This window comes from Chrysemys picta, chromosome 19, assembly GCF_011386835.1.
Source record: "Chrysemys picta bellii isolate R12L10 chromosome 19, ASM1138683v2, whole genome shotgun sequence".
Classification (NCBI taxonomy): domain Eukaryota; kingdom Metazoa; phylum Chordata; order Testudines; family Emydidae; genus Chrysemys; species Chrysemys picta.
The window spans coordinates 674,168-696,577 of record NC_088809.1 but is presented as its reverse complement, the minus strand read 5'-3'; the positions used below and the strand labels follow the sequence as shown (position 1 = coordinate 696,577).

At 47.7% G+C, this 22,410-nt stretch overlaps 2 protein-coding genes across 4 annotated transcripts in view; one reads left to right on the top strand and one right to left on the bottom strand.

Moving 5' to 3' along the window:
• RPA1 (replication protein A1) overlaps positions 1-10,819 on the bottom strand; it is a 45,440-nt gene extending 34,621 nt beyond the window's left edge. The window contains exons 1-5 of one of the 2 annotated variants that reach the window (XM_005298280.4): positions 10,330-10,819; positions 6,754-6,801; positions 6,298-6,376; positions 5,561-5,669; positions 4,571-4,659 (exon numbers count right to left, since the gene is read on the bottom strand). In XM_005298280.4, the coding sequence (XP_005298337.1) occupies positions 4,571-4,659; positions 5,561-5,669; positions 6,298-6,376; positions 6,754-6,801; positions 10,330-10,362 (358 nt within the window). In that variant the 5' untranslated portion in view covers positions 10,363-10,819. The remainder of the gene's footprint in view (positions 1-4,570; positions 4,660-5,560; positions 5,670-6,297; positions 6,377-6,753; positions 6,802-10,329) is intronic. The other variant, XM_024105971.3, reaches the window with a different exon arrangement.
• SMYD4 (SET and MYND domain containing 4) lies at positions 10,809-22,211 on the top strand. 2 transcript variants are annotated; one of them, XM_005298281.4, is made up of 10 exons: positions 10,809-11,083; positions 11,164-11,308; positions 13,125-13,205; positions 14,271-15,441; positions 17,581-17,763; positions 18,241-18,410; positions 19,363-19,495; positions 20,028-20,144; positions 20,524-20,647; positions 21,812-22,211. In XM_005298281.4, exons 1-10 carry the CDS (start codon positions 10,950-10,952, stop codon positions 21,963-21,965), a joined length of 2,412 nt encoding a protein of 803 aa, XP_005298338.2. In that variant the 5' UTR covers positions 10,809-10,949; the 3' UTR covers positions 21,966-22,211. The 2 variants fall into 2 exon arrangements, with proteins under 2 accessions (XP_005298338.2, XP_042713981.2); XM_042858047.2 differs by lacking the exon at positions 17,581-17,763.
• The last annotated feature ends 199 nt before the right edge of the window (positions 22,212-22,410 follow it).

Sequence of the window (22,410 nt, the reverse complement as noted above, 5' to 3'; positions counted from 1 at the left end):
ATCGAACTTCAAAGTGCTGTCCAGAGCGGTCACAATGGAGCACTCTGGGATAGCTCCCAGAAGCCAATAACGTCGATTTGCGTCCACACTACCCCAAATTCAACCCAGCAAGGTTGATTTAAGTACTACTCGCCTCGCCGGGGAGGAGTACAGAAGTCGATTTTAAGAGCCCTTTAGGTCGACGGAACGGGGTTGGTTGTGTGGACGCGGTCATTTTTAAATCGATCTAGCGCAGCTAAAATTGACCTAACCCCGTAGTGTAGAACAGACCTTTGTCTCGGAGCAGATAAGCATGCCAGCTGTCAAACGGAGCTCTCAAAGGGCATATCCAAAACAATGACAAGAGTGGCCACTTGACTTAAGGGGATTATGGTACGTTTCCGGAGGCTGATCAGAGCACAGTAATGCAACACCTCGTTCACACTGACACTGGGGTGCTCCAGCGGGGGGACATCAAACGTTATTCTACTCGCCGAGGTGGAGTACCAGCAGCGCTGTAGCTGTGGAGTCAGAGCGCTCTACGTGCCTTGCCAGTGTGGACGGGTAGTGAGCTAGTGCACCTGGGGCTCCTTTAATGCGCTGTAACTCGCAAGTGTAGTGTAGTACTATGCACTTATGTTTACTGAATTTCATCTTGTTGAATTCAGGCCAGTTCTCCAATTTGTTGAGGTCTTTTTGAATTCTTATTCTCTCTTCCCAGTGCTTCCAATCTCTCCCAGGTTGATGTCATCTACAAATTTTATAAGCATGCTCTCCACTCCATTACCAAAGTCATTAATGAAAATATTGACTGGTACTGAACCCAGGACAAACCCCTGTTGGACCTCACCAGATACTTCTAGTTTGATAGGAAACCACTGATAACTACTCTCTGTGTATGGTCTCTCAGCCTGTTGGGCACCCACCTTATAGCAATTTCATCTAAACCAAATTTGTTTATGAGAATGGCATGTCGAACTGTCAAAAGCCTTACTAAAATCAAGATATATCACATCTACTGACAGGCCAGTAACCCTATCAAGTAAGAAATTAGATTAATCTGGCATGCTATGTTCTTGACAAATACATGCCGGCTATTCTCTATAATCCTGTTGTCCTCTAAGTGCTTATAAATTAATTGCTTAATAATTTGTTTCAATATCTGGTATCGAAGTTAGGCTGACTGGTCTCTAATTCCCCCAAGTACTCCTTGTTCCCCTTTTTAAAGGGAGGTAACATGTTTGCCCTTCTACAATCCAATGGAACCTGACCTGTCCTCCATGAGTTCACACAGGTAACTGCTAATGGTTCCAAGATTGCTTCAGCTAGTTCCTTAAGTATCCCAGGATGAATTTCATCAGGCCCCGATGACTTGAATATATCCAACCTATCTGTTCTTTCCATATTTTGGCTTACATTTCTTCCCCTTTTGCTAATATAAGTTGTGTTGAGCATCTGGTCACCTTAACCTTTTTAGTGAAGAGTGAAGCATTAAACACCTAAGCCTTCTTGAGGTTTTCAGTTATTACTCCTCCTTCCGCACTAAGTAGAAGCCAACCCTTTTTTTTTTTTTCTTGCTCCCAATATATTCAAAGATCCTCTTTTTATTGCTTTTTATGTTCTTGGTAGGTGTATCTCATTTTGTGCCTTAGCCTTTCAGATGTTGTCCTTACATGCTTGTGCTAGTCTTTTATACTCCTCCTTAACAATTTGTCCATATCTCCACTTTTTGTAAGATTCCTTTCAGATTTTCAGGTCATTAAAGAGCTCCTGATAGAGCAATATTAACCCTCCTTCTATTCTTCCTATCTTTCCTTTCTATCAGGATAGTTTGCAGTTGTGCCTTTAATATCTCCTTGAGTACCTGGCAGCTCTCCTGAACTTTTCCCCTGAGATATTCTTCCCATGGGACCTTATCTGCCAGTTCTCTGAGTTTGTTAAAGTCTGCGATTCATAGATTCATAGACTCTAGGACTGGAAGGGACCTCGAGGGGTCATCGAGTCCAGTCCCCTGCCCTCATGGCAGGACCAAATACTGTCTAGACCACTCGATAGACATTTATCTAACCTACTCTTAAATATCTCCAGAGATGGAGATTCCACAACCTCCCTAGGCAGTTTATTCCAATGTTTAACCACCCTGACAGTTAGGAACTTTTTCCTAATGTCCAACCTAAACCTCCCTTGCTACAGTTTAAGCCCATTGCTTCTTGTTCTATCCTTAGAGGCTAAGATGAACAAGTTTTCTCCCACCTCCTTATGACACTCTTTTAGATACCTGAAAAATGCTATCATGTCCCCTTTCAGTCTTCCCTTTTCCAAACTAAACAAGCCCAATTCTTTTGGCCTTCCTTCCTAGGTCATGTTCTCTAGACCTTTAATCATTCTTGTTGCTCTTCTCTGCACCCTCTCCAATTTCTCCACATCTTTCTTGAAATGCAGTGCCCAGAACTGGACAAAATACTCCAGCTGAGGCCTAGTTTATCGATAAGAATCTCATGCGAGATCGTATCAAATGCCTTACTAAAGTCTAGGTATACCACATCCACAAGATTAGTTTGACATGATTTGTTCTTTGGCTATTCCTTATCACCTTACCACCTTCCAAGTGTTTGCAGAGGATTTCCTTAATTACTGGGGTGATGGGGTGGACTAGGTCCAGAGGCCCCACCTCACCCCGCCCCAGAGAAGAGCAGAGGAGAAATCCTCTAGGCAGCCTAGAGTGGCTCCAGGGGAAGCAGCCAGAGGGACCAGGAAGGCCATATAAAAAGCAGCAGCAGAACAAGCAGAGCCGTCAGTTACTTCCTGGAGCTGGTTCCTGGCTGGCTGGAAGAGCAGCAGGACAACAGACAGCTCAGTGTGAGCAAGACTGAGCCCAGGGAAGGCTGCCGAAGACTGAGGGAGCTAAGGAGGAGATCATGGCAAGCTACAGGGGCCAAGCAAAGACTGAGCCCAGAACCTAGCCAGACCGAGCGAGGGTACCGTGATGGGCCCTGTTGGACTGTTACAGAGGGCAGTGTCTCCAGGGAGGAAGCCTTGGCAGAAGATAAAGACAGTATATCCCAGAAGGGGGTTGTTTGTTCTATTCCACCTACAGACAGTGTGAGAGACTCAGCCGGAGGGCTGTCACTAAAGACCTGCCAAAGAAACCATTGACCAGAAGGGGGCGCTTGTGAGAAGTGGATGCTACCCCGTTACCACAAACCAAGAAACAGCAGGATCACATCTGACCAGAAGAGGCGCTCGTGAGAGCTGGGTGCCAACCCTGTTACAAAGTCCATTGTCCTTATTCTGTTGATCTCATGCCTTCCTTCCTTGGACTCATGAAATGATCATTTCATGATCACTTTCATCCACACTGCGTTCCACCTTGAGACTCACTACCAATTCCTCCCTGTTGGCCAGAATCAAGTCTGTGCCCCGGTTACTTCCTCCACTTTCTGAAATAAAAAACTGTCCTCAATACATTCCAAGAATTTATTAGCAATCTTATGTTTTGCTGTATTACTTTTTCAAAAGATGTCTGGATAGTAGAAGCTCCCCATCAGTGTCATGTCTTGTGTTTCGGATATTTCTGTTATTTGTTCTAGAAATGCCTCATCCGCTCCTCTTCCTGATTTGGTGATCTATTGTAGACCCCTACCATGATGTCACCCTTATTTATTTATTTTTTACTCCTTTATCTTTACTCAGAGACTTTCAACTGGTCTGGCCTCTCATTTCCTCAGAACAAGTGTATATATTCTTGAGGTTTAATGCAACACCTCTTCCCTTTTTATCCTGCCTGCCCTTCCTGAACAAGCTATACCCTTAATACCAATATTCCAGTCATGAGACTTCTCAACAAGTCTCTGTGACACCAATTAAGTCATAATTTAGCTCATGGACTAAGACTTCCAGTTATTTATGTTTATTCCCCATGGCCCTTACATTTGTGAATAGTCAATTAGTTGTCAAGCAGATTTCCTCACTAATTTCCCTCTTGTTGCTCCTATGACCCTATCGTAAGTTTCCATGTCTCCCCCCACAACAGCTAGTCTTCTGTTAAGGTCATTTCTTTTTACACTTACCTTTGGGCTTTTGTCTCCTGCCCCTTTTAATCTTGTTTAAAGCCCTATTAGAAATATATTTTCCACCCACCACCCAACTTTCATTAAGAAAGCTGAACTTTTTGATCCATTTTCCAAACACAACCTCAAGGAGAGTGGCTTGGAAAATGTCTGCCTGAAAGCTGACAATTACAAGCAGATAAAAAAGAATCAGAATGGAATTATTTAGGCAATATTATACTTGAGAGCTATATAGAAAGTCACTAAGGTGTGACAATCAGCTGGTCTGATACTTCCCCATAACACATGGAAGCAGGAACTAACCCATTTGGCCTGGGCTTAGATATTGTGGTGATAGCCACGATACAAAACTCTAAGCTACACAGGTACAAGTGACATTGGAGAACTGGAAATCACGACTCCAGGCACAAGACAATTAAACGAGTGTCCTTATTTTTTCACCAAAAACAGAGTAACCAGCTGAAAACCAGCATGATAGCGAGTCTCTTAAACAATTCTATTGTCTGTAGGAAGTTCCTTACCTTCATTGTATGGTACTGGATTGCCAATATTTGCACCAACCACATCAGCTGTTTTCAGAACATCTAAATCCATCAATATAATCACTCTCCTACAAACACAAAGCAAGCAACAGTAAAGACTCTTGACATCTTCCTGGACACTATATAGCCCTAGGCTATAAATGAGTCTTTTGCATACACACAGGCACTGTAATCACTACAGAAGGCAGATTTCCTGGGGAGGCACTGTCAAAAAGAAACATTCCATTATCAACCAGAGATTTAACCAATGCAGGTAGAAGTGGTGTAGACTGAAACAATACAACACTTAATCAAGAAGAGTAGATAGCCATCTGAATGATGCACATGATGTTGATATATAGTGATACCGTCAACATTATTGTAGGAGCACATAAAATGTGCTACATTCCTTACAACTCTGCCCCAAATGGCATAAAACTAAATACAAGAGAGTGTCAAATAGAAAAGGTGGATTAGGGAGAAAGAGAGTGACAGCAAAAGTTAACACAGTTACACATTCATGCATGTACACAATCTTGAAGGTTTGTTACCCTACCTTAATTTGCAATAGCAAGTTCAAGTACTTTACCATCTTAATATAAAAACAATCACCAGGGCATGTCCTCATTCACACCCTCACCCTCAGCAGGTAATTTTCAGTGACTGAATTAATTCACGATTATGCAGTTGGATGAGTATTATCCAGTTATTTACATTTAATTACTACACAGATATTAATATCTGCAATTAAGCACATTGCAGCCAGGTACAGCAACTTTTATCTCTGCCACCCTTAAACAGCCATCACGATTACGTGATGTGTCAGGAGAAACACATGCCTCCTCCCTCATGCACCATACACACCCCAATGGATACACCTATTAATAATCTCAGAACAACAACACTTGACCTCTCATCATTTATGTGACATGCAGCAGCATCCACTAGTCAGATGCATTTGTGTGCACATATCTAAATATACATGAATACCTTCCATCTTTCAGGCTGTTAACAATGTATCTGTTAACCTGGCAGATACAGTGGGCAGACAAGCGCTCCTCTTCAATTAGAGAATTCAGCTGTGTAGCCAACATGAAAGCTGCAAAAAACAGAAGAAAAACCCTAAAACAACCAGCATATGCAGCCCTGAAAAGATGTCCATCATAGCTAACTGCAATCAATCCATTCAGGCCACTGGTCCTGCATAGATCTAAGGCCTGCCCAGTTAATCATCTCACACAAACCAGTGCAATCACAAGTGAGAAAGTGTGAATATATCTCTGGAACATAAATCACATATTCACTCTCTCAAGTTTGAGAACAGAATACAACACCCTTGCAATGATATTTTGCTTAGGAGCCCAACCCACTGAAGTAAAATTTATGCAGCAAATTAGAAAAAGATAGATTAAGATGAGCTGCTAAATGATTCTTGGACCCCACCACTATTAGTTTACTCCGCTAATCACTGTTCTATATGACTGAGCTGTTCTCCATAATTAACATGAATTCTTGGACGCTCTGTAACAACTCAAAAAAGATGGATTTTGTTTGTAAGATTAAAATGCAATTCTAGATCCCAGAATCTAAATAAATAAATTCTACATCCTTCACACACTCCTTTGGAACTTAGTTCAGCAGCAAAAACCACTCTGTCATTAATTCTGACAATTGGGTGCAGTTATTAGCCATGCACTTGAAAATTCTCATCACTATGCATTACTTACAGGAAAGCGTGTTCACCCCATCGCTCATCAGCACACGGTAACGAGATGGCCCATTTCCTGTGGCAATGGCACGGATGTTCTAGAAGAAAACACTTGAATTCTTAGCCCTTATCTGATTTTACAGGCACACAGAGACGAAGTATGAGATCACACCTATTGGGGAGAGCTTACTCAAAGCAGAAAACTAAGATAGACAGATGACAAGCAATTAAAGCCTCTCACAGATGGATTAAAACATGCTTGCTCAGATTCATGCCAATGAGCCTTTCAGTGCTCCTTTGTTCACCTACAAGGCTTCCACCTCTTCTTGTCCAAATTGGATTGTAAACGTGTGTGTGTGTGTGTGTGTGTGTGTGTGTGACCTTATCTTTATGGACTTGTAGAACAGCATGTACAATTATAAGTACACTAAGCTATGGATAATAGGAATAAGACCACACTTGAGGGAATACTCACAATGACTTGGAGGACAGGCTTTAAATTATTTTCTCCCTGCATTATGGCCTGTAAAGGAAGACAGAGGATTTAATCCTTTTGACTGGAAAACATTTTTAAACCTTTGTGACTGAGGAGATTAGCAAACAAATAACTGGACTGTCGAGCACTTTCAGGCGGCCTATGGAGCTGCTGCAAGTAGTTATACTTCCTACAAATTGTAACTTAGCCAAGGACCCTAGAGTCCCCAAAGCCCACCTCCTCTTCCCTTTCCACGTTTCTCTCTTTGTCAAGTGTGGACAAACTTTTGGGCCTGAGGTCCACATCTGGGTATGGAAATTGTATGGCGGGCCACGAATAGAGTGACCAGATCAGCAGTATAAAATATCGGGACGGGGGGAAGCAAAAAAAAAAAAAAAGGGGGGGGGGGCAGAGCCAAAAAAAAAAAGGGGGGGGGTTTAAAAGGGGCCAGAGGCATTAGCAGGCCCCGGCCCCGCATGCTGCCTTCCGCGCAGAGCCTCCCGCCGCCCAGGCCCGCCACGGGCATATGCAGCGCACGGTGGGTCCGGGCAGGGGCAGCGCAGAGCGGGCAGGAGCCGGGTTGGCAGAAGGGGCCGAATCCCCACTGCTGCCAGGGAGCCTCGCACCTCTCCCTCCCGCTTGCGGCTGCGGCTCCTTCCCGGCCGGATGCGCCTCCCGCCTCCCTGGCCACATGCGGCGCGCGTCCCCCACGCCTAGTTTCCCTCCCGACGGGAAGGAGCAGCTGGACGCGCGCCGCATGTGCCCAGGGCAGGCCGAGGGGCGCGTCCTGCCGGGAAGGAGCTGCAGCCGCGAGAGGCGCGGGGCTCCCCGGCAGCAGCAGGGATTCGGCCCGCGCCGCCCACCCGGCCCCTGCCCGCTCCGCACTGCCCCCGACCGGACCCACCGCGCTGCCCCGCGGGCTGCAGCAGCCTCCAGGCTGCGCTCCCGGCCCCAGGTGCAGCGGCCCGGGCAGGAGTCCTCTGGCGCGGCGGGGGGGTTCACAGCTGAGCCCCCCGTCTCCCTCCCTTGCCAGCCTCCCTTTGCCCGCCCGCCCGGTGCCCGGGTGCCGGAGCTGACTCACCAGCTCCAGGATCCAGGCACCACCACCACCCCCTCCCTCCAGGCTTGACCCGCCATGCTGCAAGCCTGGGAGGGAGGAGGAATGCTGCATGGTTGGGGAAGAGGCGGGGCCAGGGCGGGGATTTGGGGAGGGAGCCAATGGGGGAAGGAGGGGGCGGAGCCGGGGCGGGGGGCACGAGTGCCAGAGTGGAGGGCAAAATTTCTTTTTTGTCCAGTGTCCCAACATTGGTCGGGACGCGGGATAAAGAAACAAATATCGGGACGTCTGGTCACCCTAGCCACGAATGCTCATGAAATTGGAGGTTGGGGTGCAGAAGGGGGTGAGGGCTTCAGCTGATGGGTTGGGGGGTGCAGGAGGGTTCTCTGGGCTGGGACCAAGGGGTTCGGAGGGTGGGAGGAGGATCAGAGCTGGGGCAGGAGCTTGGGAAGAGATCAGGAGTGCAGGCTCCGGCCACGTTTACCTCAAGCAGCTCTCAGAAGCAGCAATGTGTCCCCGCTCTGGCTCCTCCACAGAGGCGCAGCTAGATGGCTCTGTGCGCTGCCCCGTACAGAGGAACTGCCCCTGCAGCTCCCATTGGCTATGGTTCCAGGCAAATGAGAGTTGCAGGGGTGGCACTTGGAGTAGGGGCAGTGTGCGGAGTCTTCTGGCTGCCCCTACGCATAGGAGCCAGAGAGGGGGACATGCCAGTGCTTCCAGGAGCCGTATGGAGCCACGGCACACGCAGAGCAAGGCAACCCCCCCCCCAACCCCGCTCCCCGGCTGGAGCACCAGAGCAGAGCAAGCCCCAGACCCCACTCCCTGGCAGGAGCTTGAGGGCCAGATGTGGCCCCTGGGACGTAGTGTGCCCACCCCTGCTCTTTGCTGTGTATTTCTCATGTGTTGCATTCAAGTGTGATCAAATTGGCAACCACCACAACTATAGTAGTCGTAAACAGACACAGGGACAGAATCAGACCACAAACAGTATCCAAGAGATGGGCCAGAGAGCTCTATGTTAACGAGATAGATTCAGTCCCAATGTGGTCAATTTATTTATTTTTTGTTATACTTTGTAGGGTTGTTGCTGACTCTCTTTTGCTCATATTAATTGTACATTTAACCAATTGTCAGAGGTACACTGAACATATGACAGGCACTCCCTAACTTTATAAACCTCAAAAATAATAGAAGTGAAATTATGGACAGGCAGCAAGAATAAACAGCTCAGATACAGAAAGGCGAGGTTATAACTAACCAGCTGCTCCACCACTTTAAAGAAGAGTTTGTGTTCATAGAAATCCACAGCCAGACAGATACTATCCAGCTATAAGTTCAGGGCTGGAAAGGGAGGTATGTGTGATAGGGATCACTGAGGAAGTGGCCATGGAATGGAAGAATGTAACAATCTGGGGGTGTAGTGAAGGGGTTCTCAAACTGGGGGTCACAACCCCTCTGGGGGTCATGAGATTATTACATGGGGGTCACGAGCTGTCAGTCTCTACGCCCAAACCCCGCTTTGCCTCCAGCATTTATAATAGCGTTTCATATAAAAAACTTGTGTTTAATTTATGAGGAAGGGGTCGCACTCAGAGGCTTATTGTATGTAAGGGGCCACCAATATAAAAGTTTGAGAACCACTGGTGTAGTGAAAGCAGCAACTTGGCCCCAGTTGCCCCCAGGCGCTTCTGAGAAAGCTCAGGGAACCTGCCCTACCAGAGATTAGTTACAACAGTCGGGGCGTACACTACCCTGCCTAACCTCTACGGGGACAACAGAACAGGCACAGAAAACCCCTACCCCGTCCCTAGGAAATACAGACCGCTACACTGCCCCCCCACATGCCCCGCCCCCCAGCTCCTCTCCGGACCTCCCCCCCCACATGCCCCGCCCCCCAGCTCCTCTCCGGACCTCCCCCCCCCCCACGTGCCCCGCCCCCCAGCTCCCCTCCGGACCTCCCCCCCCCACGTGCCCCGCCCCCCAGCTCCCCTCCGGACCTCCCCCCCCCACGTGCCCCGCCCCCCAGCTCCCCTCCGGACCTCCCCCCCCACATGCCCCGCCCCCCAGCTCCCCTCCGGACACCCCCCCCACATGCCCCGCCCCCCAGCTCCCCTCCGGACCTCCCCCCCCACGTGCCCCGCCCTCCAGCTCCCCTCCGGACCTCCCCCCCCCACGTGCCCCGCCCTCCAGCTCCCCTCCGGACCTCCCCCCCCCACGTGCCCCGCCCCCCAGCTCCCCTCCGGACACCCCCCCCACATGCCCCGCCCCCCAGCTCCCCTCCGGACACCCCCCCCACATGCCCCGCCCCCCAGCTCCTCTCCGGACCCCACATGCCTCGCTCCCCCATTCTCCCCACATGCCCCGCTCCGGGCCCCTGCCCCCCAGAGCATTAAACACCCCCCATCTCACCCCTCCCCGAGACTCAGGCAACCCCACCTCAAGACCCGACCCAACCCCAACCCCGCTCCCTCCCGCGGGAGGAGGTGGAACCGCAGTGCCGCTGCCCCGAGGCCCCTCACCGCGATGGCCCCCTCGCTCAGCCGCGCGCTCATGGTGCGTAGCCTCCCAGACCGCGAGCTCCTCGCACTGCCGCCAAATCCTCCCGCTTGTCGCTCGGCCGTCGCGCAACTTCACCCCCTCAGCACGTACGCTACGCACGTACGTACGTACGTCAGCCATGCGGCACCCACCATTGGCCGGCGTGCCCTGTACGGCGGAAGTGATTCCCTTGGCCCGTTGGTTGTGTGGCTGTGGGCGCCGCCATTGGCTCCTCGGCGTCTCACGGCTGAGGAGCGTGACTGAGAGAGCCCCGCCGCGCGGGGGGAGGCGGCAGGGTCGTGTAGCCTTCTCGGGAGTGTGTGAGGCGGCCCAGGGCGCTAGGGACGGGGGTGGGGGCTCAGCGGCCCGCGTCTCCAGGCGCGTGAGGGGCCCGTGCGCTGCCCGGCCCTGTCCCCGGGGCCGCTGTGAGCGTCAGGCGCCGTGTCCCGGCTGTCCCCGGTCGGTGGGGCCGAGACCCCCCCAAGCGGCGGGGACCCACGAAGCCGGGCCGCGGGCTCTGTCACGGCCGCTCTCGTCCTGACCCCGCCGCTGCCGGTTCGCAGAGCGGCTCTGCCCTGCGGTCTCTTCCCGCCCGCGGGCCATGGAGCTGCCTGCGGAGAAGTGGGCGGCGTATGCACGTCGGAAGTGGGCCTCGCTGGACCCCTGTCTGCAGCAGAAGCTCTCTCTGGCAGGGCCGCTTGGGGACACCTTCCTCCTGTGCTTGCCTCTCTTCCAGTGAGTCCTGGCTGCCCGCCCGCCCCTGTGTGCGCTGTGTGGCCGCCAGGCCCTGACACTGAGCTCTCCAACTCCTGCAGGCCCGCCGATGAAGAGTTCCTGCACAGCCTGGCTGCCCGTAACGGGGTGGGAAAGGATCCGAGAGCTGCACTTTTCTACAAGGAGGAGGGGAACAAGAGATTTCAAAACAAGGAATACACAGCCGCACTGATACTCTATTCCAAGGTAAAGCGCCAGAGTTGTTCACACAGATGGAGAAATGGTTGCTTTGAGGGTACTTCAGCCTCAGGTTCATCTCCCGGTAGGAGGGTTTGATGTGGGGATCACTTTTTACTGGAATGCCAAAGGAATGCTGAGGTGTTTGTGAATATTGTAACAGATGTCTAATGCAGTTGTGTAAGATTAGCAAGGAAATAGCTTTCTGGGGCGTCCTTGGGTAGAACAGTCATGAAAAGTTTTGTTCTGCATGGACCCTGCTTGTAGCCAATCAGTCTTCTCTAGTAACTGTTTTTCTGCTATAGCCTGACCACATGCGATTCCCATCTCTGCTATGGGCTTGGGCAAGTCTTTGCTCAGTCTGAAAAGGTGCTAAGCTGTCTCAACTCCCGGTGATTTTCACGGGCGCTGAGAATGCTCTGCAACATTCAGGATTGGATCTATGATCTCTGTGTTCTCTAGTTTCTAAATATGTAAAATAAAAACATCTTCCTCACAAGGGTGTTGAGGCTTAATTTATAGCCTTTGTAAAATGCACTGTGATTCTTGGATGGAAGACTCTAGAGAAGGGCAAATTACACCTCTACCTCAATATAACGCTGTCCTTGGGAGCCAAAAAATGTTACTGCATTATAGGTGAAACCGCGTTATCTCGAACTTGCTTTGATCCGCTGGAGTGCGCAAACCCCCCCCCCCCCCCCCCCCCGGAACACTGCTTTATCGCAGTATATCAGAATTTGTGTTATATTGGGTAGAGGTCTATTATGAGTAATAGATTTTTAAAGCCAGAAAGGGCCTTTCTAATCATCTAATCTGACCTCCTACAGAACACAGGCCATAGAACTTCATCCAGTAATTCCTACATCAAATACATTCTTTGTGATTAAGCTATAGTGTGTCTTTAAAAAGACATCCAATCTTAGTTTAAAGATTTCAAGTGATGAAGAATCCACCATGTCCTTAGGCAAATTGTTCCAGTGGTTGATTAATCTCTCTGTTAAAATTTTGCAATGTATTTCAAGTCTGAATTTAGTCTAACAGAAAAAGGCACAATGAAATGTTCTCGTGCAAGTACTTATAGACTGTGATTGAATAATCTTTTAACTAGATAATAACTAAATAGATTGAGCTTCTTAAGTCTTTTGCTGTAAGGCAGGATTTTCAGAGCTTGAGTAATATTTTTGCTTTTTTCTGAACCCTCTCCAATTTATCAACATCTCTCTTTGAAAAGTAGGCATCAAAATCAGGAATAATATTCCAGTAATGAGCGACAAAGAGTCCTGTGGCACCTTATAGACTAACAGACGTATTGGAGCATAAGCTTTTGTGGGTGAATACCCACTTCGTCAGATGTATTCACCCACAAAAGCTTATGCTCCAATACGTCTGTTAGTCTATAAGGTGCCACAGGACTCTTTGTCGCTTTTTAGAGATCCAGACTAACACGGCTACCCCTCTGATACTTGATTCCAGTAATGGTTTCACTAATGTAATCTACAGAGATAATAATACCTCCCTGCTCCTCTGTATTCCCCTGTTTATACATCCAAGAATCTCACAAGCCCCCCTAACCGTTATGGTGTGGAATAAAGATGGAAGAGGTCAAGATAAGCAAGATAGGATAATGACAGGTTGGGCATGAAAATCTCCAGTACAATAGTCCAGTGTTGGCACATAACAGGTTGAATTGACTGTCTTTACCCCACTCCTCTCCCTTTCCCAGCCATGACCACACATATTTCATGTCCCAGAAACCAAGTTACCCATAGAACATATACCAATTCCTCTTTCTCAATGTGGCTACTACTCTTTTTGGTCTTTGCAGGCAGTGTCCCACAACAGCCCAGAAATGTCATTGTGTTATGCCAATCGTTCTGCAGCCCTCTTTCACTTGGGTCACTTTGAGGTAAGTACTAGATTTGACACAATCAAGGACAAACCAGCAGCTATTCATTTTGAAAACTGGGTATAGTGAATCAAGTAATGGCAGTGAAGATTTACAGCTATTCAGCTGTGTTTTATATGCTGTGCCACAACTTCAAAAAAGTGGCATGCTGTGTGTTTCTGAAGGTGCCAGCACTGCATAATCCCACTATATGTTTCCCAAAATACAGCAGCAATCAGGCTAGTTGAAAGTGTTAAAATGAAGTGCCACTAAATTGGAAAAGGCCATACCTCAGTGGGAGACCACTGCTCAACATTGTGTGCTCTTGGTCCAAATTAGCCTAAAATGGCATTTGGGGAGGGGTAGAGTAGGGTTTCTCTTTGGGGAATCTGAGTGGTGGATGATTTTAATCTAATTTGTAATGCCTTCTTGCTGCTGTTTTTGTAATAGTTTTTATGGTACAGTTTTAGTGGATGATAACGGTGCCTAGGGCTTGGTGTTATGTCCTTTGCTCTTTATACAGCAAACATAATATGAAGAAACCACACTGGCATAGTGAAGTCCAAATAACTGTATTTACTAACTGTATACAACATGCAAATGCCTAGCTACGTTTATAGGCTGCTGCTCTGCATTCCGGTGGCTTTTGAAACCTAGAAGAGAGGGAAAGCCAGTAGAGGGCTTCCTAACTAACTAAAGCTATATTATCCAAACCCTGTACATTAGACCTGGGATAGGTCTTCCTGTGTTTATTTAAATCCAAATTAAGATTAATAAAGAACAAAGTTTAAATACCAGGACAAGAGGCTGTGGTCCAATATGGTTTTAAAACTGTTTCAAGCTGCAGGTGCCTTTTTGAATTCCTCGGGAGTGTCGGCATTCTTTCTCTCTGTGGAATGGTCTCACTTTTAAAGTGGCAGCACTGTATAAGCCTTTACTCTGACCCCTGATCAGTCATGGATCAGAAACTTAGTTAATGCAGTTCTAAATAAATGAAATGTGCCCAACCTCAGATGGGGCAAAAGAGTAAAAATCTTTTTGGCATTTTTCAAAGTCATTTAAAAGGCTTCTTGTATTCGCTTCCAGGATTGTCTAGAAGACATTGACAGGGCTCAAGCCCAGAGCTATCCAAACAGATTGCAGCCTAAGATCTTGCTGCGGAAAACTGAGTGTCTGCTTCTTCTGGGGAGATTACAGGAGGCAGCAGAGGTCATCAGCAAAGCAGAGAGTAAAATAGCTATGGATCAAAGTCTGACTAGTACCACACGCCAGAGTCTGCTAAGAAAAATCAGTCAACTTAAAGTGAATGCACACGAGATGGAGAGTAGCCCAGTATCGGTGCCGGAAGCACCCAGCAAAACTCGAAAGGACTTGGAATTCTGGGAAGAAAATGGTAAAATTTCAAGTGCATTTTCATCTGTGAGCTTGAACTTTAACTCCTGCAGAGGACGTCATCTGGTTGCCACCAGAGATATTCTGCCTGGGGAGAACTTGGTGAAAGAGGAGGCCTTTGTAAGTGTGCTCAGCCCAGGGAAGAGCCTGTTGCTCCAGGACAGTGCTGAAACAACCTGGGATACTAGGGTCACTAATGCGGACCTCCACTGTCATCGCTGCTTGAAGCAGCTCTTGGGTTCAGTGCCCTGCGAGGGGTGTAGCTATGCCAAGTACTGCAGCAAGAAGTGTGCACAGCTGGCATGGGAGCACTATCACAGTACAGAGTGCCCATTAGGGGCATTGCTGCTCACACTAGGGGTCTTCTCCCATGTTGCCTTAAGGACTGTTCTAGTGGCTGGATTTGTAGAGGTTAGCAGCTTAATGAAGCAGTTTCATGAAGATGATAAGGAACTTCACAAGGCTGAAGCCAGAGGTAGGAGTCGGGATGAGACGCGAGATTCCACAGCTGGTATGGAGGGTCTCTCTGAGAAAGCAGAACCTTTGATTCCGGGTTGTGAGGATGATGGACAGTACCGGGGTTCTTACCAAGCTGTCTTCAACCTTTTGACCCATGCTGAAAAGCACAGTCCTGAACATAAGTTCCTTTGCAGCCTGAGCATAGTAGCCATATGCAAGAAACTGCGAGAAGCAGATCTGACCATTTTGAGTCAGGGATCATGTGAGAGCCAGTCCAAACTGAAAGCACATGTGAAGATGTCTACTGAATTGTCTCTGGAGCTGAAGATTCTGGGAGAAGCAATGCTGAGACATATGTTGCAGCTGCACTGTAATGCGCAAGCGGTGACTGCAATCCGGGAGTCAGGTCAGTGAGAAACTGGACTCTTCTTCTCTCTTGTCCTTGTTGGATTGTCCGTTGGGAGGGATATAGCAAATGGATGAGCACTCTTAAAGAGATCCCACTGCACTTGGGTAAACTTTGTGTAAGTATCTTAGCTCCCTAAAACCTCATAATCTCTTTTACAATGGAAACTTCCTTATTCTTTCCCAGTGGTGTGCCCAGCACAGAATCATACAAATGTAGGGCTGGAAGGGACCTCAAGAAATCATCATGTCCAGCCCCCTGTGCTGTGACAGGACCAAGTAAACCTAGATCATCCCTGCCAGATATTTATCCAACCTGTTTTTAAAAACTTGCAAAGATGGAGATACCACCACCTCCCTTGGAAGTCCATACCAGAGTTTAACTATCATTATAGGTAAAACGTTTTTCCTAATATCTAACCTAAATCTCCAGGACTGCAGATTAAGCCCATTATTCCTTGTCCTACCTTGAGTGGACATGGAGAACAATTGATCACCATCCTCTTTGTAAGAGCCCTTAACATATATGAAGACTGTTTTCCAACTCAGCCTCCCCCCTCCCCCCCGCCAGTCTTTTTTTTCTCAAGACTAAATGACCATTTTTTTTAACCTTTCCTTCTAAAAGGTTTAGAAAATCTGACTTGTCATTTTATTGCTCTCCTCTGGACTCTCTTCAATTTATCCACATCTTTCCTAAACTGTGGCACCCAGAAATGGACACAGTACTCCACCTGAGGCCTAACCAGTGCCAATAAAGTGGGACAGTTACCTCCTGTATATACACCCTAGAAAGATACTAGCCTTTTTCACAGCTGCATCACATTGTAGACTCATTCAATTTGTGATCCATTATAACCCCCAGATCCCGTTCAACAATACTACCAACTAGACAGTTATTCCCCATTTTGTAGTTGTGCATTTGATTTTTCTTTCCTAAGTGGAGTACTTTGCACTTATCTTTATTGAATTTCATCTTGTTGAATTCAGACCAATTCTTCAATTTGTCAAGATTGTTTTGAATTGTAATCCTTTTTTCCAAAGTACTTGCAACCCCTGCCAGGTTGTTGTTGTCTGCAAATTTTATAAGTATACTCTCAATGACTTGGATAATGGAATGAATGAAAATATTGGAAAGTACCGAACCCAGGACTGACCCCTGCAGGACTCCACTGGGTATGCCCTCCCAGTTTGACAGTGAACCACTGATAACTACTCTGAGTACAGTCTTTCAGCCAATTTTGCACCCAGTTTATGATGGTTTCATCTAGACTACATTTCCCTAGTTTGATAGATAACTAGACTTGGAAGAATTAGATTTTTTTCAGCAAATATCAGTAAACATCAGTTTCACCATACACACACAAACAGAAAAAATACTTCAATCAAAATTTACAAATAGGGAAAGTAAGAAAAATGCTGCTTGAGAACTAGTTTGATTTGAGTTTGATTTAAAGATATTTACTTTGTATATTTTCACATGGGATGTTGACAGTTTGTGTTTTAACAGCTATAAAGCTTTAACTTTTTTGAATCTCAATGTCTACTGCCATTTAATGATTGTCTGACTTCCCCCCCATAATTTCTCTCAGCTGTGAAAATTTAAATTGATAAAAATTGGGGGGAAATACTTAAAAATAGACACATCTGTTGGCAGAATTCGATTATTTTTATCTTTTTATAATGTCAAGTATAATGACGTTATAGAGTAGACCTTACGGAATCTGCTCTTCATTTGGATGCAGGGAGAAATTATTTGGATGCAAAGATTTCTAAATTTATAATTTTAAGTTCTGTTTTTTTAAATATTTCAGTTAAACAACAGCTAAATCAAATATTTAAACTTAGTATTTGTATTATAGTAGCATTCTAGAAGAATAGAACTTACCTTCATCAGTCTAGAAACTCTTTGCTTTCCCTGTGGATTCAAATAGGGAGCTGATTACCCAAAACCATCTCCACGTGGTCAGACTGTGAGCATGGCAGCTTTCAAATTTGTTTTATTACATTAAGACACCAAAAACTTTTTTTTGCTGCTGATGTTTTGCTGTGATGAGATTCAGTGCCTGGAATATGAGCAAAGTAGGTCACTAAGTCTGATTTCATTATGTATTTGGCCCCTTTTATGTTGTGTGGTCTTTAGAGTCTGGAGACAGCATTGTTGCAGATAGTGAGCAGGTGCGCCTGGCCACAGCCCTATTCCCAGTCACCAGCCTCCTGAACCATTCCTGCGACCCTAATACTAGTGTGACTTTCAGTGGGACTGCTGTCACAGTCAGGGCATCGCAGCCAATCCCAAGAGGGCAAGAGATTGTCCATTGCTATGGTAAGTTGCAGTCCCTTTCAGGAATACATAGGGTACGCAAGTGACCTTTCACCTCTGCAATCCCTGCAGTATCATGGCCACAAGGGTCACATTTCCAAACATGTGTTTGGCGTTTATCTCTGTTCTATCCACACATGCATGTGGGTGTGCACAACCCTGCGTCAATGACATCAGCATGAGACCTCCTACTCCTGCTGTTTGTCTCTTACAGTCACTCTCTAGTTGCATCTCAAGATGTGGGACCCACAGCTTATAGTCCTTACATAGAGGCACTGGGCGACACCAACCCCTTTTTCAGTCCCTTTGATTTCATTGCAAGGCCTCAGATGTGGGTGGGAAACCCAAAATGTAATAAAGCCACGGATTATATATTCCCTCTCAATCCATGGCAGGGTGGATTTTAGTCTGCAATTGGGTACCCAACTTTCCTGCTTTCTTAAAGTATTATCTCTTTGACTCGTTATCATCCCTTTGTAGGGCCTCACCGATGCAGAATGGGGGCTGCTGAGAGGCGGCAACGGCTCCTTTGTCAGTATTTCTTTGAGTGTCGATGCCAGGCCTGCCTGGATGAGTTGGGATCTGATGTCACAGGCATAGCAGCCACAGGGGATATATTCTGCTGTTCCAGCTGCCATGCTTCAATGCAGGTAACTGTTTCATAATCACAACTGTGTAACTTTTGAAGTGTTAGTAAAACTAAATATTCTCTGCACTCTGGAATTGTACTGTGAGGGCAAGGTGGGGATCTGAGTCCAGGGCCCCTACTCTCGGGACTAGGCAGAAGTGAGGGATGGTCTCGTTATTCTCTAGCAACCCTCTTGGAAGACTTGTACTTCTCCAGCTTGTCCAGAGGTCCCACCCAATACTGTTTTCTACCCCCACCCCCACAATCCTCCAGATGTTTGGAAACCCCTTAATGTCTCTGCCTTGTGCCCTTGCTCTCAGTAATCCCTTCACTAAACCCATTTCTCAAGGAAGGTTTATAAACTAAAAACAGTCCTACTAGGACCCTAACAGGATGTGTGCATTACTCTCTCGAGTAACCACAAGATCATATGATCTTTGCCCTAATCCTCCGCCAACTTCGTGGTGGTCTCTTTTCCTGTTGTTCTGGTCTTGTCTTTAGATTGTAAGCTCTTAGGGTAGAGACTCTGTTTCATCTGTTTTTGTAAAGTACCCTGCACAGCCATGTTGTTGTTTTTACTTCTAAAACAGCTGTTGAGCCATGAGTCTTCAAGAAAGAGGGAAGAAAAGGTGTATTTTCTATGAAGATTAATGGGGTGGCTCATGCCCTATTTTGGCCTTATCTAAGTGGGCTCAGGCTGGCACCATTGCCAGGGCTACTCCTTCAGCTTTCTTCCAGAGCTCTGAAGATCTAACACCAGCACACGGACAGGCCCTTTGTTTAAAGTGTGGCTGGGAAACAGTGTAATAGCCCTGGAATACACTACAGGGGTGTCGAGATACACAACTCTGTGCTTTCTATGTGCAGAAATGATTGTAGACGTGGCTTGGTCTAGATAATTTAGTCCTGCCTTGAGTGCAGGGGACTGGACTAGAAGACCTCTTGAGGTCCCTATGATTCTATGACTTCCACAGGGGGAAGATGTGCTTCGTTGTTCCAGTGGTGCTTGTACACTATTGGTTGGCAGGGATTACCTCCTACGCCAGTTATGGGACCTTCGGCTGCAAGTTAGAACAGCACTGGGACTTCTCAAAGACAACCAGCCCAGTAAGAGAGCCAGCTATCTATCTTGGACCTTGTTCAGTTCATTACACAAGTGCAAGTAATCTTTATAGCGAGATCCTGGTGCCAGCCACCAGATGGCAGTTTTGCCCGAGCATTTAGGTACTGCTGATATGAAGCTGGAATCCCTCGCAGCACAAGTGGTAGGCTGCTTATACTGCTGATCAGACTGGGAGGCTAAACTCATGTTTGCTCCACTGGAATATGAGGGAATTCAGGGAAATGTTAAAGGTTCGGGCCCAGACCCAATGTTTCAGAAGGCCTCCCTGCCCCCAGTGACACTGCATTAGGTTAGACAGGCTTCAGACTGAAATAGAAATGGTGACCCTAGCTAATTCTGCAAGAACAGCATATAAAGTCCAGGGCTAACTGCTCAAGGCTGGGGGGCGGGAAGAGAGTGGACCCGCTCTCACCTCACAGACCATGGCTAACTGGCACCCACAATGGGTTCATGTCTCGTGGTAAAGTGCCTTTGTTACCTGGCTACCCCTCTGATATTTGTTACCTGGATTTGCAGATCAGGCTGTGGAGCTGCTGATGAGGTGCCGGGTGGATGCTGAGAATTTCCTGTCTGCAGAGCACATGCTGGTGGGTGAGATTGAGGATCACCTGGCACAGAGTTATGCCACACTTGGTAAGATGTCTTCCTGTCCCCTCTGGGGTCGTTTTCCTATGGCTGGCCTATTAAATCTAATGTCAGTAGAAGGAGATTCCCTGACTGGTCTGTTCCCTTTCTCACCTCCCTTCTCTTATTGCAGCCCACTAAACTGACATAGCAGAATCTTCTTAGGAATCTAGTTTTAGCCACAAGCTCTATTCCCAGCCAACAGGGACTGGCTGTGTGATCTTGGGTGCATCAGTTTCCCACTCTGTACAATGAGGATAATACCCCTCTGTTAACTCGTAGAAGGACTGTGAGTCTTAGTTCACTAAGGTTGTAAAGTCCTTTGAGTTCCTTCCATGGCAGTGGCTATAGAAAGGGAGCTATAATAATCCATTCTCTTTTTGGCCAGGAAAGTGGCAGGAAGCAGCGAGGCACCTGCGGCGCAGCATTCAAATTGTGGAAGCTCGCCATGGACCGTCCAGTGTGGAAACGGGTCATGAACTCTTCAAACTGGCACAGATCCTCTTTAATGGGTAAAGATCCCCTTTCCAACAATCTCACCCTTCGTTCTACAGCTCTTCCCTGCTTTAGTCCATGTGCCTTGTGTCTCTGAGATGGGGGTGTGGCAGGAAGTCCTTGGCATCATTAGTCCCTTTGCGAGATGTCTTCCAGGACTGCTAGATGTTCTGGCAAAGGGGAAACATCTGCCTTTTATCCAGGATGAGGTGGAGGCTGTGAAGTATTTGGATCAAATGAAAGTTTCCTTCAGTTGGCTAGGGAGCCATCTCGTGTTCCTTTTGGCATCCTTCCCACCATTCCTCTGTCCCACTCCTGTCCTATCGCCCCCTTTCCTGTTACAGCTTCTCTAGCATCCCAGGTACCATAGAGTGTTCAGACCCCAGCACTACAGTGCTGCTGATACTTCCTTTTAAAGTGACAGTGCCCCAGATGCTTACTCTTCTAATCATTGGCCAGCAGATCCCATTACTTTTTTTGTAGATGCATTTTTTATCAGTATTTCTGGTTTAACTGTCTCCCACCTTGGCAAGAGTGGCAATAAGATATGGCTGTTTTTCCAAGGATGAAGCACTTTGAGTTCCCTAGCTAAAACACAGGGCATTTACCTGACAGCACAGGTGCCAACTTTTGTCAGCACCAGTGGGTCGCGCCCCCCACCTCGGGCCCCACCCCAACTCCACCCCTGCCCCAGAGTCTCCGCCTCTCCCTGCCCCTATTGGATCCCCGCTCTGGCCCCACCTCCTCTCTCAAGCACGCCACGTTCCCCCTCCCTCCCAGGCTTGCCACGCGAATCAGCTGTTTCGCAGCGCAAGCACTGGGAGGGAGCGGGGAGAAGCAGGACCCAGCGGCGCACTCAGGGGCAGAAGTGAACTAGGGCGGGGCGGGGAGCTGCCGGTGGGTGCAGAGCACCCACCAATTTTTCCCCGTGGGTGCTTCAGCCCCAGAGCACCCATGGAGTCAGCGCCTATGCCTGATAGTGATGGGATGTGAGGGGTGAGTCCTACCCCTGTGATCAGGGAATTTCTGTCTCAGTGAAAGAAGGAAGAGGTGCCTGAGCTGTCCTGGCTTAGGGGAAATGGAGGACAGGATGAAGGGTGCTGAATGAATGGCTTCATCAAATGTGCTGAGGAAAGTTTGTCCCCTAAATCTTTCTCTCACTTCTTCCCTCTGTACTTCAGGTTTGCAGTGTCTGAAGCTCTGTGCACAATTCAAAGAGCAGAGACAGTTTTGTGTGTGCACTGTGGCCCTCAGAATGCCCAGGTCCAGGAACTGCAGGAGATGAGAGCCTGTCTGCTGGAGCTGCCCAGAAGCCTCCTTCACAGGGTTGAGTGACCGACTAACAAAGGAAGCTGCAGTGCTGACTCTCCTCAGGAAGCTAAGCTCCATGTGGCAGATTAGCCATGCAAACAAGGCCTGGCTACAGGCTGGGTGAGCTCTGAAATGTCTCTGGGGAGGGCCAGGGAATGAAGCTGATCTCTGCTGAAATGGGAGAGGACACCACTGGGGCACTGACAGAAGGGCTGTCTCATAGAACGGAATGTTGCTGTAGAATTTCTTAACATGCTTTTGAGAAAAGCATTTGAGAGCCTATTATGCGTTTTTTCTGAAGTTGTGGTTCTTCCCTGGAGGGTTAAATGTTGGCCCTATGCACACAGCCCCCCCCACCCACCACTATTGTTTGCTTTGGAAAACTGAAGTGCTGGCCTGTCATTCAGCACACCTATTCCTGCAAACATGAGAGACAGAGGGCTGGAATGAGGCCACAAAATGAAGGGGA

What these genes read in the sequence shown, in the direction of transcription:
- SMYD4 (XM_005298281.4), top strand. Translation starts at nt 10,950, where the DNA reads ATGGAGCTGCCTGCGGAGAAGTGGGCGGCGTATGCACGTCGGAAGTGG. An exon ending in CACTGATACTCTATTCCAAG is followed by an intron (nt 11,309 to 13,124) that starts GTAAAGCGCCAG and finishes TGGTCTTTGCAG; the next exon opens with GCAGTGTCCCACAACAGCCC. An exon ending in ACAGAGTTATGCCACACTTG is followed by an intron (nt 20,145 to 20,523) that starts GTAAGATGTCTT and finishes CTTTTTGGCCAG; the next exon opens with GAAAGTGGCAGGAAGCAGCG.